This window comes from Bufo gargarizans, chromosome 4, assembly GCF_014858855.1.
Source record: "Bufo gargarizans isolate SCDJY-AF-19 chromosome 4, ASM1485885v1, whole genome shotgun sequence".
In the NCBI taxonomy this organism is placed as follows: Eukaryota; Metazoa; Chordata; class Amphibia; order Anura; family Bufonidae; genus Bufo; species Bufo gargarizans.
This window is the reverse complement of record NC_058083.1, coordinates 481,438,446-481,457,982: the sequence shown is the minus strand read 5'-3', so window position 1 is coordinate 481,457,982 and position 19,537 is coordinate 481,438,446. Positions and strand designations below refer to the sequence as shown.

The following is a 19,537-nucleotide window of genomic DNA, read 5'->3' as shown; positions in this document are numbered from 1 at the left end:
TGTGAGGCGATTTTACCAAACTGGCAACGCGTGAAACTGTTCCTTATAGAAAGGGAATTAATCTAATGGAAAGGGGAAAAAAGTTAAATGTCCTTCAGTGTGCATTAAAAATGAAAAAATAGTTTGGGGGACATTTATCAAGACTGGTATTTTCGCCAGTCTTGACTTCCCCTGCACTGCCAGAGGATGTGCCTAATTTATGCCGAGACTCAGTCCTTGTAATAGATTTGGCGCATCTTCTAGAATGCCTCCTATCTGTCAGAGTTTTCTGGTGTGAATGAAGACAAGTGTGCCCGGCCCGCTGGCCTCGCTCCCTCCCCATGCCCCCTTTTGGCAACCAATAGAATTTGGTTGCAATTGCGTTTTAATACAGGGTTTGCAACATTTTATTTTATTACACAAAAAAACTGGCGTTGGGGGAATGATGAATTGCTCCGCGCCCCCCGATCCCGATTTCTGTCTGGTGCGGTGTGATCAAGGAGATCCGAGTCACCGAATACATTCATTTCCCCACTGTTCACAATAGGTAAGAAATATACAATTTGATGATTTGGATACACAAAAGGTTTCCAAAAAGTGTCACCAGAGTCTCTGCCCACAGATCCACAGGAGCTCTGTCCGTATCTAGGTTTGACTCTTCCAGGAGCGGGTCCAGCCATTCAGTGAGAACGGTGTAATTCTCCAATCCTCCTGCGGTGGAGCTGTAGGGAAATTAAACACTTGCTGCCAGATTTCTCCCCTGATCACAGTTGATTCTTGCGGTCTCAGCAGTGGGACCACTCATCAACTGGATGACCCTTCTAACAAAGACTTTCCAAAGTTGAAAAAAAATCTGTAAGTAGACTGCAGCTCCAACCACATGTACTTCATGAAGCTTACACTGTGGTTTTAATTGTGGATCCACAGCAAAATGATGAACTTTTCAGACTTTTCAGCTGTATTTCAAATCCAATTTTAGATCCCATGTAGAGTTACCCTAATGGTACAGCAACACGGAGCACTCCTTATAGACTTCAATGGTAGAAGAGCTGCAGTGCCAGGCACTGTCCACTATGATGTTTATGGTGCAGTGTAGTTCCGGCGCCAACTTCCAGCAAAGCAGCTACACCGAACAGCTGATTAGCAGTGGTGCAGGGTGTCAGACTCCCACCAATCAGCTAGTGAAGGACTATCTTGAGGACAGGCCATCACTTAAAAAAAAGTTGCACAACCCCTTTAAAATGAAGTCTGCTGAATTCAGATGGGGCAAATATATTACAAGGCGTAGGACTCTTCATAAATTTAGTGCATCCTAATATAATAAATCCTCCCTATGTTTTACATAGGGGTTCACTGCATTCTTGCTCAGTGAGACAATGGTGCGGCTTTCTGTCACACAATTACTAGTACATGTCATCGTGCCCTTAGCGCTTCCAATTGGTCATGATTCCTGTGGCCCTATTCAACCAAATGATATTTGTGCCAGTTGTCAGTAACAAGCATTTATAGGATAACGGGCTTGTATAATCAGGCTCCCAATCAGCTAATGAATGAACAAATAAACACACTTATTAGCCGACTGATGGGCATCTTTCATCGGGATGAAAAATGAATGATTATCGGCAGTAATCAGGAATGTGCTGCCGATAATCAACTGGACTGAATGAGGGAGAAACGACTGCGGTAGCGATCATTACTCCCATTTACACTTTGTATCGGCCTGTGTAATAGACTGGTGAAAACGAAGGCAGATGGATTTGTTTACCACCAATCCGCGCCTGTCCTGCACCAATATTGGGCCTTTAGAAACAGTTCATCAATATAAAACCACTGCACAACCCGTTGAACATACAGAGAACGTCCACAGATGGGCTGTAAAATATGAGACTATACACCCGCCAGCTCTTCATGCCCGAAAATAAAAGGCTCTGTCTGGCCACAGATAACATTTAAAGGAAGAAGACAAATCACAGATCTAAAAAAATTCTAGCAATACCTTAAAATGTTAGATAGAAAATGATACTAGTGAGGAGGAAGTCCTTTGTAAGAAGTGTGCAGCCTGTTAGTGGATACAACTAGAAACAATTTAGTTTTCAATAGATAACTATAATACATTGCAGAACTGATATTTTACATTACAGGCGCTTTATGAAGTGCGGGGGCTCTGCAGATACGATGAGATAGAGCTTCAATAGAACAGATTTACCTCCGACGTGCAAGGTATTCTTCAGAGACCACAGGTACAGCTCAGTCAGGCAGAACGACATCTGTGAAAGAAAAACAGGTCTGATCAAAGAAAGGAACAACATGTGCAAATGACTGGCGCTTATTATCAGCAATCACGCTGCACACAGCTTTTCAGGGCAGGTACCGGAGGCATCGGTGCCAACAGTCACAACCGTTCAGAAATCAATCGGAAACATCTTTCCTGAACTCGTACGTTTGGGCATGTATGAATAAGAAAAGAAAAACTCCTGCACTGAAAGCCGAGGTCACTGCAAACTGCACAAAGGACTGAATTATGCTGCAATTTCTCAGAAGTAGTTAGGAGAAGTACTACGATAGATCAGACAGAACAATAGGAAATGTAACTCTGCATAACAAGGCACAATGGTCTGAGGATAGCTGGGGGGACAGCAAAGACTCGATTTATGTATAGCAATCTACAAGTGACGCTTCAGTCCATCAAACACGGAGGAGTACGGACAAAAATAACTACAAGGGGATGTCCGAGATAATTAAAAATGTCTGAAATGCCCCCAAATATTGTAAAATAAGAAAAATGTCTTATAGAAACGTTCTGAGCGCTGCCGGCCTGGTCTTCCTGAAGAGCTTGTATACAGACTGCAGCAGTGACATATGACCACTGCAGCAGACACTATACCGCCACGTCCCTGCTGCAGTTTATAAATAGGCAGCATGAGAACTAAACAGCATTATTCGGAGCGCTTGACTGAGATTTCTAAAGGGGTCGTCTCACTTCAGCAAGTGGCGTTTATCATGTACAAAAAGTTATTACAAGGCACTTACTAATGTGTTGTGATTGTCCATATTGCCTCCTTTGCTGGCTGGAATAATTTTTCCATCACATTACACACTGCTCGTTTTCATGGTTATGACCACCCTGTAATACATCAGCGGTGGTTGAGCTTCCACACTTAAGACAAACAGTGCCAGCTTCGCTGATGGCTGGGACAGTGGGAGCGCACATAGGCACGTGTGCGCAGCAGCTCCTGGACCGGCCACCTCGTATCTGCGCTGCAGTGGTGGCAGCAACCTCTGGAAATGAGCAGTGTATAATGTTATGGAAAAATATGGACAATCACAATACATTAGTAAGTACCTTGTAGTAACTTTCTCTACATGATAAATGCCATTTGCTGAAGTGAGACGACCCCTTTAATTATCTTAGAAACTCATTTAACTTGTGATATATAGTTATCAATATACGGTATGCTCTCATTCTGATCCATTATTGTGGTCTTAAATGTTTATATATTTACACACTACTATATTGCTATGTTTATTATTTATTGTATATCTTTTACTGTATTACATATAATGTATACTGGTATATCACATGTACCTTGGATTTGTCACCATGTGCTTATGCTATATATGTTGCTCCGCCGTGCATTTTCAAACTGCCATATCCAGTGTACATAGTTTTGCTGACCTTGGACTGACATGTCCCGTGTGGATAGCCTTGAGTAAATCACAGACTCAATACTGTGTACGGCGCTCCATCTGACATTATGGTAAGCTACATTAAAGTGTCAGATGTAAGGTCTACACATCCTTGAATGCAGAACACTGGAGCAAAGAGTGAACAAGCAGGGAATGCTTGGAGATGTGAACTGAGAGGAAACGTGAGAAAAAAAATATACTTAAAAACATTTAGGCAAAGTATTTAAGCTTGGCTTCAGCTTTTGCATTTTGTAACATTGTCACACTTGGAACCAAACTGGTACATCCACAAATCTGTGAAGAAGGCAAACACCGCAACAGGTGTCTTCACACAGCAATGATGCTCAGCGCTCCTTCGTGGCCACTAGAATCTAAGTGTGCCAGGTTATCCCAGTAGTGGCATACTGTACAGGTTTGGGTTTGGCAACACTGCGATCATGGTCGTGCGACTAACCACAACTGGATCGCAGTGTAGCAGTGCTAGTATACAATATATACAATTCACGTGTTTGCTGTTTGAAATAAAATCCAGCAGCGTTCTATTTAAAAAAAATTTTTTTTTAGATTCTGGGATTGCTGACATGGCACAAATATCCATTTTGCATCAATAGTCCATAACACAAGTGCAAGACGTGCTGTGACTCCATTCATTTCTATGCTAGCACTGCTACACTGTGTGACCCTTGGGGTGCAACCAAGACTGCCATGTCACCGAACCTGTGGCTAGGGCTACTCAACGACAATTGTTGCACGACAAAACGGATACTGCTACACTGTGACGTGTGTCGCAGCAATGTACGGGACATCTTTTGGAAGGCATGTTGCAGTGCGACAGCTAAGAGCTAACATAATCATGTGCTATAATTTATAACATTGATGTAAATTGTATTAAATTTGCCAGCGACGGGAGGTCCACACCCTATGCAAAATTGCAAAAAGTGACTTTTGTACAAAATTGTACTGCAGAAACCGAACACTAGTAAAAACTAAATAGAGCAATGTGAAATGTAGCAAATCTACAGTTTTGTGTATACAGCTTCTACTGTCTCCATAGTTACAACTTTCACACTTGGTGCGGATCTGTCATGGATCTGCACAGACGGTTTCGTTCAGATAATATACAGTCTGCATCCGTTCAGAACGGATCCGTTTGTATTATCTTTAACATAGCCAAGACAGATCAGTCTTGAACACCATTGAAAGTCAACGGAGGACGGATACGTTTTCTATTGTGCAGCATCGTCGGAGACCACAACAGTTTCAAAAAATCCAAGTTGGCTCTTTGTGCAACTGTCACATCGTTGTCAGAGTGCGACACCACTGACTATCATTATAAAAAATGTGATGCGACACGAATGTCGCCGTGTAGTTGTACCCTTTTTGTTATGCAACATATGTCACCTTGTAGCCCTAGCCCAGTGGTCGGCAAAGTGCGGCTCGCAAGCCACAAGCGGCTCTTTAGACCCTTCAATGTGGCTCTTTCCCACGGCGACCCATCCTGCACTACAGAGAAATCGAATCTTGCCTGTGGGACGCATTTGCGTTCCACAAAGCAAGAGAGGGCGTGTTCGCTAACTAGTATTAGCGCACGCGCATCACAGTAGGGCCGGCAGTACGCACCTCCTTCCAGAGTAGACGTCGGAACGAGGAGGAAGTGACGAGGGGTATTGAAAACTTCCCGGGCAGTGAAATCTGCCAGAGACAGAACACCGCTGCAGGCTACAAGTCAGAGTCAGTGTACCTCCTTTCAGAGTCAGTGTACCTCCTTCTACCTCCTTTCAGAGTCAGTGTACCTCCTTCTACCTCCTTCTAACAGGTGACTCAATTATTTGGCATCAGCATTTACTTGGCATGTGTTTAAACAGCAAAAATAATGTCTGCAGACAAGTTTAATAAAAGTAAAAAATGATGCCCGCACCACAAAAAAGTAGCGCATGCTAAAGTAAAAGGGTCCATGATGCGGGCTGCACACGGCTGTGTGCAGCCCGCATTATGGACCCATTCACTACAATCGGTCTAGGATCCGGAAAATGAGTGCTACAGAGTGCTTCCGTGGTGCTTCTGGCTGTGTCTCCGCACCGCAAAAAAGTAGTGCATGCGCAGCCAGAAGCAGCACGGAAACACTCTGTAGCACTCATATCCCGGATCCTGGACCCATTGAAGTGAATGGGTCCATAATGCGGGCTGCACACTGCCGTGTGCAGCCCGCATCATGGACCCATTCACTTCAGCATGCGCTTCCTTCCTATATATTTTAGGTTTTAAAAAAGTGGCTCTCAAAAGAAATTTAAATTGTGGTTTTGGCGATATTTGGCTCAGTTGACAAAAAAAGTTTGCCCACCACTGCTATAGGGACATGCTGTGACAGTATTACGCCGGCTGCAGCGGAGCCCATCACAGATTACCGTAGGTAAAAGTGAATGGTTTTTAAAAGTTTGGAAACTGTGCAAGTCCTTAAAGGGGTTATCCGACCCCTGAAATGCCCCCTCACATGCCACAAAATGCCCCAGAACCAGTGTTGCTTCTGAAGCCCGCACGGCTGCCGCTGCATCTCCCCGTGCGTGGATGATAACATTCAGCGTCGAGAGGGGTGGATGTCAGCCAATAGCAGGCGGTGACAGGAACAAGGCTCCCTAGCGTCACCCATAATGCTAGGAATGCTCGCCCCTGTCACCTGCTACTGGCTGATTAAAATCCCCCCCCCCCCCCCCACCCTGCACACCACCGACGCAAATGTTTTTATCCACTTCAAAAGGGATGCAGGTGACGGGGAGCGAGGTAGGTACATTGTGTGTGAGGGGCCCGGGCATATGGGGGGGGGGGGGCATTTCAGGGGTCGGATAACGCCTTTAAAGGGACTGTCCACTCCTTTACTATTGATGGCCAAACTTCAACATGAGTCATTAATATCCGATCGGCAGGGGGCTGACACCCTGGATCATTGCCAAAACTAGACAGCGCCACCCATTGTGCAGTGGACAGAGCTTGCAACTGCAGCACTGCTTACATTCACTTCAATCTACTTGTTACTACAGCACTGCTCCTATTTTTTTTAAATGGCAGCCACGCTGCAAGAAAAAGGTGTGGCCCCCACATCGTGTACAGAGTTGTGTGGTCGTGGCCACGGCGGCTCCTGAAAACAGTGGATCGGAAGTTGGACCAGTGTGATATTAATGATCTTTCCAATGGATAGGTTATTAATAGTAAAGTCCCAGAAGAAAAACCTTTAAATTTGGCCCACTAATCAAAACAAGGGGCCACAGTTCCTCCATTTTATATGGTGCCCCAATGTAACGATATGCCATACAATATACAACATTGAAAAAATATACTTTACTACAACGTGGATCAGGAAAAGGTATAGGAAATTTTTTTATTTTTTACATATCTTTATTGTTTGGTTTTGTGGCCCTTTAAAGCGGTAAAGCGCACTGCACGTAAATTGCGGCGAATGTCCAATCCAGCCAGTATCTACACACCACTTCCAAGCCGTGCATCTCCTTTCCCAAAGTGCATTAGCAAAGGGCCCGAGGCAATCCTAACTTTTCAACCAGTAATTAGTATCAGAAAGATTACCACTTTAATTACACAGTTCTGATGGGAAGTCACAGATAAGTCAGAAAAGCCAATCAGTGTTATGTTCTGACTAATAATTCAGCCTCATTTGGAGGTGTTTTCCTTAACTTAGATCACGTATCATTAGGACAGATTGTCATAATTATTCTGATAATTCTTAAATAGAAGACTAGCTCCTTAATAAGGTTCCTTTCATCTCATTTGTCAATAGATTAAATGAATTTCCCATTTGAAAAATGGCATTAAGAGCATTTTACTATTTATTAAAGTCAGTCACAGTATCATATGAATGGCTCTACTGGGAGGTCAATATTCATGACCTATCCTCGGGATATGTCATCAGTATCAGAAAGGTGGGGTTCCAATTAAAGCGGATGTCCCACAAAAAATATTCTACGGTTTTCAAACCAGCACCTCGATCTAAATCAGTGGCGTAGGGATCGCCATAGCAACCATAGCAGTGGCCGCCTTCTGTTTATTTTTTTATTTTTTATTTATTTATTTATTTATTTTACACACACACACTACAAACAGGCAGTCAGGCACGAGCCGCGGACCTCCCACCCACTACACTAGTGTAGTGTAGTGGGCGGGGCACGGCCGGTCCGCGGCTCGGGCCTGGCTGGGGAGGAGTCAGGACTGGACTGGAGCAGGGCGCACGCAGGGCCGGGCCAACACAGAGGCTGGGGAGGCTCCAGCCAGGCCACTGAGTAAGGAACATCCGATCAGTGAGAGCGTGAAAACTCAAATCCGATGGTATATTCTAACCCCCAGGCGTTCCCATGGTGACAGGGACGCTTGCCTGGGGGTTAGAATATACAGGGCCACGCCGCTCACAGGAGCACATTTATAAACTAATTAGTAACTTGAACTTTAATCATTGACATTGCTGAATGCTGATCTCTTAACTTGCATTGGATACCTTACTCTGTCTTAGCTCCGGTAACAGCAGGCAGTGCGGGCGGGCGGCGCTCACTCACTGACGTCACGCGCCCGCTCCTCCCACTAGGCGGCGCAGGCGCGTGACGTCAGTGAGTGAGCGCCGCCCGTCCACACTGCCTGCTGTACCGTTACCGGAGCTAAGACAGAGTAAGGTATCCAATCCAAGTAAAGAGATCAGCATTCAGCAATGTCAATGATTAAAGTTCAAGTTACTGATTAGTTTATAAATGTGCTCCTGTGAGCGTCGGGGAGGGGGATCTGTGAATGGCACAGTTTAGGGGAGGGGGATCTGTGGATGGCACAGTTTAGGGGAGGGGGATCTGTGGATGGCACAGTTTAGGGGAGGGGGATCTGTGGATGGCACAGTTTAGGGGAGGGGGATCTGTGGATGGCACAGTTTAGGGGAGGGGGATCTGTGGATGGCACAGTTTAGGGGAGGGGGATCTGTGGATGGCACAGTTTAGGGGAGGGGGATCTGTGGATGGCACAGTTTAGGGGAGGGGGATCTGTGGATGGCACAGTTTAGGGGAGGGGGATCTGTGGATGGCACAGTTTAGGGGAGGGGGATCTGTGGATGGCACAGTTTAGGGGAGGGGGATCTGTGGATGGCACAGTTTAGGGGAGGGGGATCTGTGGATGGCACAGTTTAGGGGAGGGGGATCTGTGAATGGCACAGTTTAGGGGAGGGGGATCTGTGGATGGCACAGTTTAGGGGAGGGGGATCTGTGGATGGCACAGTTTAGGGGAGGGGGATCTGTGGATGGCACAGTTTAGGGGAGGGGGATCTGTGGATGGCACAGTTTAGGGGAGGGGGATCTGTGGATGGCACTGTTTAGGGGAGGGGGATCTGTGGATGGCACTGTTTAGGGGAGGGGGATCTGTGGATGGCACTGGAGGGGGGGGGTCATAAAATTATTTTTGCTATGGGGCCCATGCATTTCTAGCTACGCCCCTGTAATTGCATGTATTTCAAAATTTAGCATGACCACTGAACTATTCAGTAAAATGTATCTGTATAGCGCCACCTACTAATTATTATTTCCCCCCCCCCCCCTATTTCTTTGTCCTGCTCACTGAGATGGCCGCACATGCTCAGTTTCATCCTTCAAATGCCTTCTGAGCTGTGATAGGCAGAGCATGGACACACCCCCTGAGCTGCAGTAGTAAAGACACCCCCCTGAACTGTCAGCTTGATATAAATCTAGCAGAGCAATGAATGAGGAGATCTCTGGATCCATGTGAGGTACAGGGCTGGTTCTAGCTTTGTTAAGAAGAGATTGTCATGTACTATATGATGTCTGATTTTCATTTGTTACATTAGTCATGGGATAACCCCTTCAAAGGCATCCCCCGCACAGTGCCGCATACTGTATAGTGGCTGTGCTTGGTATTGCAGCCCAGACCCACTCACTTGAATGAGACTGAATTGTTCCCAGGCCAAGTGACTGACGAATGTGATGCTCAGCAGAGCCTCAGTCTTTAGAGAGGTGATCGATGGAGCCGCCTGATGATAGGTTATCAGTATTACTAATTAGGGTACAGTCACATGATTGTGGTGTAGCTGTGCCTGAGTTCATGCAGCCGGTGCCCGTGTTTTGCGGTCCCATGGTTTGTGTCTCACAAGACACATGCACCAGCAGCATAAACTACATGCTGTGGTGCGGACCCAATTACTTGAATGCCATGTCATCTATCTTTTGCAGTGCGGAGGCTTGGATCGGAAGCCCACAGAAACACACAGATGCTCTTCCGTGGGTTTTCGGGTCCATGGTTCCACACAGCAAAAGATAGGACATGTCCTATCATTTGCCGTATTTTGCGGACTGCAGACCCATTCAAGTCAATGGGTCCGCATCGCAGTACAGAGTTCTCACGGCCGGTGCCAGTTTTTTGCGATCAGCAACATGGGCACGGCTACACCACGGTCATGTGAATATATTGTGTATAAATAAAGACTAAGAAATATTAGTGAATGCTACCTAACCCGAAAGGGACTCTCCAGGAGATTACAGGGGTATTCCCATGTGGTCATTTATGTCTGATAGGTGTGGAGAGATCTCGAGAATGGGGCCTGGTTTTGCACCGTGTGTGCGGCTCTCTCTATTTACTTCTATGGGACTTCTGAAATTAGTTGAGTAAGTTCCCATAGAAGTGAATGAAGAGAGCAGCACATGTGCGGCTAGTTCTTTGCAGTCCTTTACTATCTGATTTAAAGGGTATCTCCAATGTTGATGGCGACCACATCTACTGGCCTCTGTATCAACTTCATATGCGACCTCTGCAGCAGTGACCTCAGACTGGCTGCAGCGCCCACTTGTCGACATGTCATGCTTGGAGCTTGGTAACCAAAGAGCATTGGGGACCATGCAGCAGCTATGGCCCGGGGAGGGGGGTACTGGCTTGGTATTGCTAAAGTATTACCCTCTTTTGTTATTTTATACCATTGTATAAGGTGTGTAAAATATTTCAGGGTCTGGAAAATGCCTTTATATCTTCTTATCTCTCATCCACATAAACTTTTGGTCGTCCAACTTAAATTTTTACACAGGATTTTTCTTGAAAATTGCAAATAAATAAAAAACAAACATTTAGGGTAGTGATGGCAAACCTTATAGAGACCGAGTGCCCAAACTGCAACCCAAAACCCACTTATTTATCACAAAGTGCCAACACGGCAATTTAACCTAAATACCAATATAGTATATCTTCAATGTAATGTATCATTTAGTTATGATAGCCTGCCTACATTCAGTGCGCTGCCTGTGCTGTTCATAGTGCGCCCTGCGCTGATGACTGGCAGAAAAAGTCTAAGGCAGGGATCAGCAACCTCCGGCACTCCAGCTGTTCTGAGACTACAACTCCCAGAATCCTCCTTTCACTTCTATGGAAGTTAAGAGAACAGCCGAGTAAGTGTGCATGCTGGGAGTTGTAGTTTCAAGGAAGCTGTAGTGCTGAAGGTTGCTGATCAGTGGCGTACACACAATCCACGGGGCCCCGGTGCGAAACTGATCCATGGGGCCCCCTTCCCGTCGACGCCCCCCCCCCCCCCCAACCCGATGCCGCGCGTGTATGCATGTGTGTGTGTATATATATATATATATATATATATATATATATATATATATATATATATATATATATTATATACTGTATATTACTATATACAAGAGGATGATATTCGGTATAACCCACGATATTCCCACTTAAAACCAGCTCTGCTACATTATGTAGCAGTGCTGGTTTTGTCATGCATTTCTTTTGCCTTCATATAGTAAAATACTTCATTGGCCTATCAATGGCTTTATAACTAACTCTGCTATATTTCTGTAGCCTACAACCTCTGACTGCCTAGTTGAAACTACTACACCCAACATGTTCTGGCAGTAATAGTAAATGGATATTGGTGCAATTCTGAGCTACTAGTCTATATAATAAATATGTAGGCTACATATGTATTATATAGACTAGTAGCTCAGAATTGCACCAATATCCATTTACTATTACCCTGGTTTCACACCTAAGCGTTTGTCAAACGCGCGTTTCTATGCGCGTTTTTGTCGCGCGTTTTTATGCGCGTTTTTTTTAATAGTGAACGCGCGTTTGGGTGATTGACAGCAGTGTTGTCCAAAGAGTCTATGGCCCAAACGCGCGTCAAACGCGCCAAAAAAAGCTCCTGTACTTGTTTGAGCGTCGGGCGTTTTACAGCGCGTTCAAACGCGCTGTAAAACGCGAAAATGTGAACCAGCCCCATAGGGAAGCATTGGTTTTCATGTGTTGCGCGTTTTACAGCGCGTAGGAACGCGCTGTAAAACGCTCAAGTGTGAACTTAGGGTTACTGCCAGTACATGTTGGGTGTAGTAGTTTCAGTCCAACTGAGCAGTCAGAGGTTGTAGGCTACAGAAATATAGCAGAGTTAGTTATAAAGCCATTGATAGGCCAATGAAGTATTTTACCATATGAAGGCAAAAGAAATGCATGACAAAACCAGCTCTGCTACATCCAAGCATATACTAGAAGCTCAATAGAAGTGCCTACACAAAAGAGCTGCACCCCAAGACAACAGAAAAAAAAACATTACTTCATAGCACAAGTCACCAGTCATAACTTTACATACATTGCCCAACTCTCAGCCCCCATCAGACCTCACTCACTCTGAAAGCCGGACCGGCTTCTTTGCGCAGCTCTCTCCCTCTCCCTTTCTTTTCCGGCGCCTTCTCCCTGTCCCTGCATCTCAACGTCATGTCCGGCACGCCGCACTGCCGGCCGGGGAGGAGACTCAGGGGCAGGAGTGTACATAAAAATCACTGGGCCCCATAGCAGGAATCTAAATTGGGCCCCCATTCCCCTTTAATAGCCCCTCCCTTTGTTTCATGAACTATTCTTGCTGCATCGTTTTATAATTTATGCCATCAGGGCCGGATTGGGATTACAAAACAGCCCTGGCACACAAAAGAGGTATAATAGATGCAGTGTGTACAGATGTATATTATATACAGCAGTGTACAGTTATATGAGGTACGCGGTATAATATATGCAGTGTGTACAGGTATATAGTATATACCCTAGTGTTCTGATATGTGAGGTACAGGGTACAATATATGCAGTGTGTACAGGTATATAGTATATACAGCAGTGTACTGATATGTGAGGTACGGGGTATAATATATGCAGTGTATACAGTATATACAGTAGTGTAATATGTGAGGTATAATAGATGCAGTGTGTACTGGTATATAGTAAATACAGCAGTGTATTGACACCTCGTACCTCATATCAGTACACCGCTGTATATACTATATATCTGTACACACTGCATCTATTATACCTCATACCTCACATATATAGTATATACAGCAGTGTACTGATATCTGTACACACAGCATCTATTATACCTTGTACCTCACATAATCAGTGCACTGCGGTATATACTATATATCTGTACATATTGCATGTATAATACTGTGTAATATATGCAGTGTGTGTGTGAATGTGTGTGTGTATATATATATATATATATATATACATACATACACACACACACAGAGAAGTGTATTCATATGAGACATAGAAGGTATAATACTGTAGCTGCAGTGTTTACAGATATATGTGGTCAGTTATACATTATGGTCACTGTGTGTGTGAGGTACATGAGGTAGTAGTGGTCACTGTAACTGTCTGAAGTATTATATATATGAGTGAGCAATGAGTAAAAACAGGGCATGGAGGGGGGGTAAATGATGAAAAGTGGAGGACCTCCTCTTACCACTCCAGTCCAGTCTGTATGAATTAACGCAGAGCTGATTGTGAACTTCTAATACTTGCTGTTAGGGGTTGAAGGACCTGGGATGATGTCATCCCAGGTCCTGGCAGATATACCTTTGAAACCTAGGAACTACACCATTTTTGGTGCAGTTCCTTTGCTAGATTCTGCAGGACCTGTGATGTTGAATATGATGTCATCACAGGTCCTGGCAGATACACTGTTCTAACCTGGGAACTACACTTTACACTGTGCAGTTCCCTTACAGGACCTCTGATGACATCATCAAAGGTCCCTTAGCTTTAGAAAGATAAATAGGAGCAATTAGGGGGCGGGGCCTCTCCTCCACTTCGGCCCCGTCTGCCTATATGGTAGGTAGCCACTGCTCAGGGGGAGGAGACTCAAGGGAGGGTAGGGCTGGCAGCAAGGAAACTCAACACTGGGGGGCGGGCCCCGGGCCGGCCGCCCGGGTTATACAGGCACGGTACTACTGCAGGGCGGGTCCACAGGCGGCCGGGCCCCCTGGAGTGCCGGGCCCGGTCGCAAGTGCGACTCCTGCGACCCCTGTATGTACGCCACTGTTGCTGATCCCTGGTCTAAGGCATATTGGTACACCATAGACTTTTTCCAGGGTGCAGGTGCCCACAGAGAGGGCTCCGAGTGCCGCCTCTGGCACCTGTGCCATAAGTTCGCAACCACATTTATGATCAGAAATACGCCTATATTAGGCATATTTCTGTTGCAAATTGCAGCACAAAGGTTATTTGCGCCTCAATCTGCACCATTTCCTCGCTCATGACAGATCTAAAAAAGTGCGCGTGGAGGGGAAGGGGACAGGCCGGCCGTCTCATTCATCATTTACTACGCCTGTTTTAGGTGTAGAAAATGGTCTAAATGTAAGACAGCTGATGTCTAAAATTCTGGTCTTAATAAATTACCCCATACTTTTTTGGGTCAAAAATATGCAATAGATCTTTCTCAGGTACATTGATTGCACATTATAGAAAAAAAGCACCAGCCTCTCTGGTGGCTGGGACCGTGGCAGGGCACATAGGCTGATACTTTTCCCTATAGTGTGCAAGCACAACCTTCACTGATGGATTGCAGGGTGGTCGTAACCATAGAAACGAGCAGTGTAAAATCAGATGGAAAAAAAATGAATCCAGCCAGCAAAGGAAGCAATATGGACAATCACAATACATTAGTAATTGTCTTATATTAACTTTCTCTACAGGATAAATGCTACTTGCAAAAGTGACAACCCTTTTAAAAGCAGAGAAATTCACATTTTGAAAATAGCAAATATTTCCAAATTTTCTGTAAATTTAGGATTTTTTAAAAAATAACTAAAGTTAACATATGAACTCGAATTTACCAATAACATGAAGTATGATGAGCCATAAGAAAAAATTCTTAGAATCTACTGGATAAGTAAAAGCATCCTAAACTTATTACCACTTAAAGTGACACATCAGGTTTGCAAAAATTGGCTGTGTCAGGAAGGAGAAAAAGGGGTTAACTTTACAAAAGCACTTTGTGGTGTAAATCTCTAGTGGGATTCCTGATGGTTAAGCTCCTAACGATCACAGGATGATGGCAGATTTTTCTAGCCTGTCAAGCAATTTTATTAAAAGGTGCAATAATTGAACATCAATAAATCAAATGCAGATTATGTAGGGAAAGGAACAATGTGCCAACCAACCCCCTCAGCAGGGGCCACTGTGCCGCCATGCATCATGGACGATCATCATTGTGGTGTAACCCTACAGGCAGAGACCCAGGAAGCGCCTGAACCGGGGCAGCGGGGATCAGTCAGGTGAAAATTACTTTCTTTTTTAAAGCCTTTTCAGCCTTTTACAAAAAAAATATTGACCAGTTAACCCCTTGATAGGGTGATGACGATGTTACATTGGTCACACAAGAACCAAACCTGTTGAGCAAGTCATTCACCAACAAACCAAACAACAATCCAGAAGGGGGCTCAAGACCAAAATAATGGCCAATACCATAGCGTGTAACGCGGTTAGAAAGAAGTAATAAACAATAAATAGACAAATTGCGCCACCTAGTGTTTCAAACAGGTACATTTTACAAAAGCAGAAATAAATTATTTTTACTACAGAAGCCGGCAAACTGTGGCTCACCAGCTTTTGTAAAACTGATTAATGAACAGCAATGCGTTCAAGTAAGGCCTCATGCACAAGACCGTTGTTCTGGTGCGCAGTTTTTGCAGCTCGGGTGCGGACCTATTCACTTCAACGGGGCCGCAAAAGATGCGGACAGCACTCCGTGTGCTGTCCGCATCCGTTGCTCCGTTCCATGGCCCCGCAAAAAAAAAATATATATATAACATGTCTTATTCTTGTCCGTTTTGCGGACAATAATAGGCATTTCTACAATGCCGCCTGTTCTGTTCTGCAAATTGCGGAAGGCACATGGGCGGCTTCCGTTTTTTAAGGATCCGCAATTTGCAGACTGCAAAAAATTAACGGAATGGTCGTGTGCATGAGGCCTAATAGTAACACACAGTATATGTTACATGAATATACCAATAACGAGTCTAATATAAATTTGCAGGACAACTGAATGCAATCTATAATTCTCCATTATGATCTATTCAAGGCTGGGGGAGGCTGCGTTGTGAATTTAGCTCTGGATGTAAACTCAGAATCAAGGGTCCATTCAAACGTCCGCAAAATGGGTCCACATCCGTTCCGCAATTTTGCAGAACAGGTGCGGACCCATTCATTTTCAATGGGGCCGGAATGTGCTTTCCGCATCCACAAATACGGAAAGCACATTGCCGGTGTCCACGTTATTGCAGAACCGCATTTTGCGGATACGCAAAACACATATGGACATGTGAATGGACCCTTAGAGCTCATGCACACGACTACATGTATTTTGCGGTCCGCAAAAAATACGGATGACATCCGTGTGCATTCCGTTTTTTTGTGGAACAGAACAGCTGGCCCTTCCTAGAACTGTACTATCCACAGTAATTTAGGATCCAGTCAGTCTGTCAGACTGAAGGGCTATCCCTGTGCAGTACACTGCAATAGTTTCACAATCAGATAGAAAAAAAATAATGACTGCATCCTAAATTACAATGATCGAGTTCTTTTGGGTCCGGGGAGCTGCAGTCAGCCCGTGAGATGCGTCTGACAAGCAGACTGTGTTTTCCGGCATGATCCCTAAGGTAAAGCAATCCACTCACATTGACTATAGAATATACAATGGAGAATTAATTCCACTATTATGCTTTTAGATTCACCAAAACTAAGGGCCCATGGAAACAGATATTCTGCCCAGAAACTAGCAACGATCGGCGATAACTGCATGTCAATCAGAAGTATAACCTGCATTTATATGCAGCAATTACCATTAGTATAGGAAACTAATGATTCTTCAGCCCCAATCGTTTGCTCGCTTGTCGGGTGATCGGCAGCATGTTCATAGGTGGCAATGACTGGCCAACTAAACATTCGTTCCCCATCATCGACCTGTGTAAAAGGGCGCTAAATTACAAATATGAGACTCAATTCATAAATGCATCCTAATGGTCCAACTTGAACTGGCAAAAAAAAATAAAAAATCTATCTGAATCAGATTAAGTATATGTCAAGTTAAGCAATAAAGTCCAAGTTCATGTAATAATTTTTAGGTTTTAGGGCTCATGCACACAACCGTTGGGTGTTTTGCGGTCCCCAGGTTGCAGATCCCCAAAACACGGATACCAGCCGTGTGGATTCTGCATTTGGCCTTCATTCCTAATACAACAGTCCTATACGTGTCCGTCATGTGGACAATAATGGTACATTCTATTTTTATTTGCGCAACAGCCATACAGATTTAGGCCTCCTGCACACGACCGTTGTGTGCACCCGTGGCCGTTGTGCCGTTTTCCGTTTTTTTTGCGGACCCATTGACTTTCAATGGGTCCGTGGAAAAATCAGAAACTGCACCGTTTGGCAGCCGCATCCGTGAGCCGTGTTTCCTGGCCGTGAAAAAAATATGACCTGTCCTATTTTTTTCACGGCCAACGGTTCACGGGCCCATTCAAGTCAATGGGTCCGTGAAAATCACGGATGCACACAAGATTGTCATCCGTGTCCGTGATCCGTGTCCGTGATCCGTGTCCGTGATCCGTGTCCGTTTTTTCCTATCATTTCAATGGCAAACTTGACTTAGATTTTTTTTTCATTTTTCATGTCCGTGGATCCTCCAAAAATCACGGAAGACCCACGGAAGAAAAAACGGGCACGGATCACGGACCTACGGACCCCGTTTTTGCGGACCGTGTAAAAAAACGTTCGTGTGCAGGAGGCCTTACGGACACTGAATGCACGCAGAGTCATTTTTCAGTTTTTTTGCAGCCCCATTGAAGTAAATGGTTCCGCATATGGGCCACATATAGTGCAAATGGCACAACAGTTTCCACTTGGAATTTTCTTGACAGCATGAAAAAGGAGTGCTGTTACACCCATTATGCTGGGACAGTAACATGCTACGGATTTCCAGGTTGCAAATCCAGAAAGAAAACCCACAAATGTTTGCTGCAGTATTACTTAGTGGGTTGTCAAAGATGGTTAAAAATCTCCAGCGGACTACATGAGGACAGTAATTGGCTGCAGTGGTTACGTGCGGTGTTCGAGCACGTCAAGGCTGCGGGTTGTTTTACTAAAGAAGTGGCAAAGAGAACTGAGCTGGAGTAAGAGGTGTATGAAGTCTGCACCCGATCCACGTTTTTTGTGGCTCAGATGCAGATACATTCACTTCAAAGGGGCCGCAAAAGATGCAGACAGCACCATCTGTATTTGTATGTCCATTCCACGGGCCCATAAAAAAATAAATAGAATATGTCCTATTTTTGTTCATTTTGCAGACAATGATAGGACATTTGTGCAGGTGAAAAAAAAATTACAGCTGGCTCTTGGCTCTGCTCCGACAGCAAAAACGTCAACAGGGGTGTGCATGAATCCTTAACCCGTAGAGGACTCTCGCCGTACATCTACGGCGCTGGTGGACGTGACTAAGGCTGGGTTCAGACCTGAGCGTTTTACAGCGCGTTCCTACGCTCAACAGGCAAGAACCAATGATTCCTTATAGGAATGGTTCTCACCTGGGCGCTTTACAGCGCGTACGATCGCGCTGTAAAATGCCCAACGCCCCAAGAAGTACATGAGCTTCTTTGGGGCGTCTTGTCGCGCGTTCCTGTACATAGACTTAGCGGGAACGCGCGACAATAGGCGTTGGCTTGTTCCGGAGCTGCGCATGTCAGACGCCCGAAGAATCGTGCATACAGAGCGCTCCATCGCGAACGCTCAGGTCTGAACCCAGCGTTAAGGAACAGCGCCGTACATGTACAGTGGGCTGGGAGGGGGCGGGTGCAGGAGCTGCACCCGCCCGATCAGCGGCACGGACCCAGCAGTCACCGACAGCGGGGCCCCTGCTGCATACACCAGCATCGGTGAAAACACCTATGCCGGCGTATTAACCCCTTGTATACCGCGGTCAAAGATGACTGCGGCATGCAGAGGGTACGGGCGCAGTGACGGGGACCAGATGGCATAAAATGCAGCCCGATGCCTTCCATAGGCATCAGGGCTTACCTTCTATGGAAGCCTGTGAGATCCAGCCCTTAGGCTGGGTCTCACAGGCAGGCTGTCAGCATAAAAGCTGACAGCCAATGCATTACAATACAGGATGTATTGTAATGCATTACAGAGGGAATCAGACCCCAGAAGTTGAAGTCCCAAAGTGGGACAAAGAAAAAAAGTAAAAAAAAAAGTTTAAAAAGTGTTTTTCATAATAAAAAAAATAAAGGTTCAAGTAAAAAAACTGATAAAATAAATAAATAAAAACATATTGGGTATTGCCGCGTCCGTAACAACTGGCTCTATAAAAAAAACTTACATCACAAAAAGTGCAACACCAAGCGATCAAAAAGGCGTATGCCCTCCAAAATAGTACCAATCAAACAGTCACCTCACTGCTAAAGATGAGCCCCTTCATAAAACAATCGGGCAAAAATATGGAGACACTAAAACATGATATTTTGCTTTTATTGTGTTTAAAAGTGTTTTTATTTTT

At 44.9% G+C, this 19,537-nt stretch overlaps 1 protein-coding gene across 3 annotated transcripts in view; it reads right to left on the bottom strand.

Moving 5' to 3' along the window:
* LOC122934711 (WD repeat containing planar cell polarity effector) overlaps positions 1-19,537 on the bottom strand; it is a 404,198-nt gene that overhangs the window by 360,009 nt on the left and 24,652 nt on the right. The window contains exons 1-2 of one of the 3 annotated variants that reach the window (XM_044290370.1): positions 12,336-12,374; positions 2,186-2,246 (exon numbers count right to left, since the gene is read on the bottom strand). In XM_044290370.1, coding sequence (XP_044146305.1) covers positions 2,186-2,246 — 61 coding nt within the window. In that variant the 5' untranslated portion in view covers positions 12,336-12,374. Of the gene's footprint in view, positions 1-2,185; positions 2,247-2,350; positions 2,369-12,335; positions 12,375-19,537 lie in introns of those variants that run through there. The other 2 variants (XM_044290368.1, XM_044290369.1) reach the window with 2 other exon arrangements.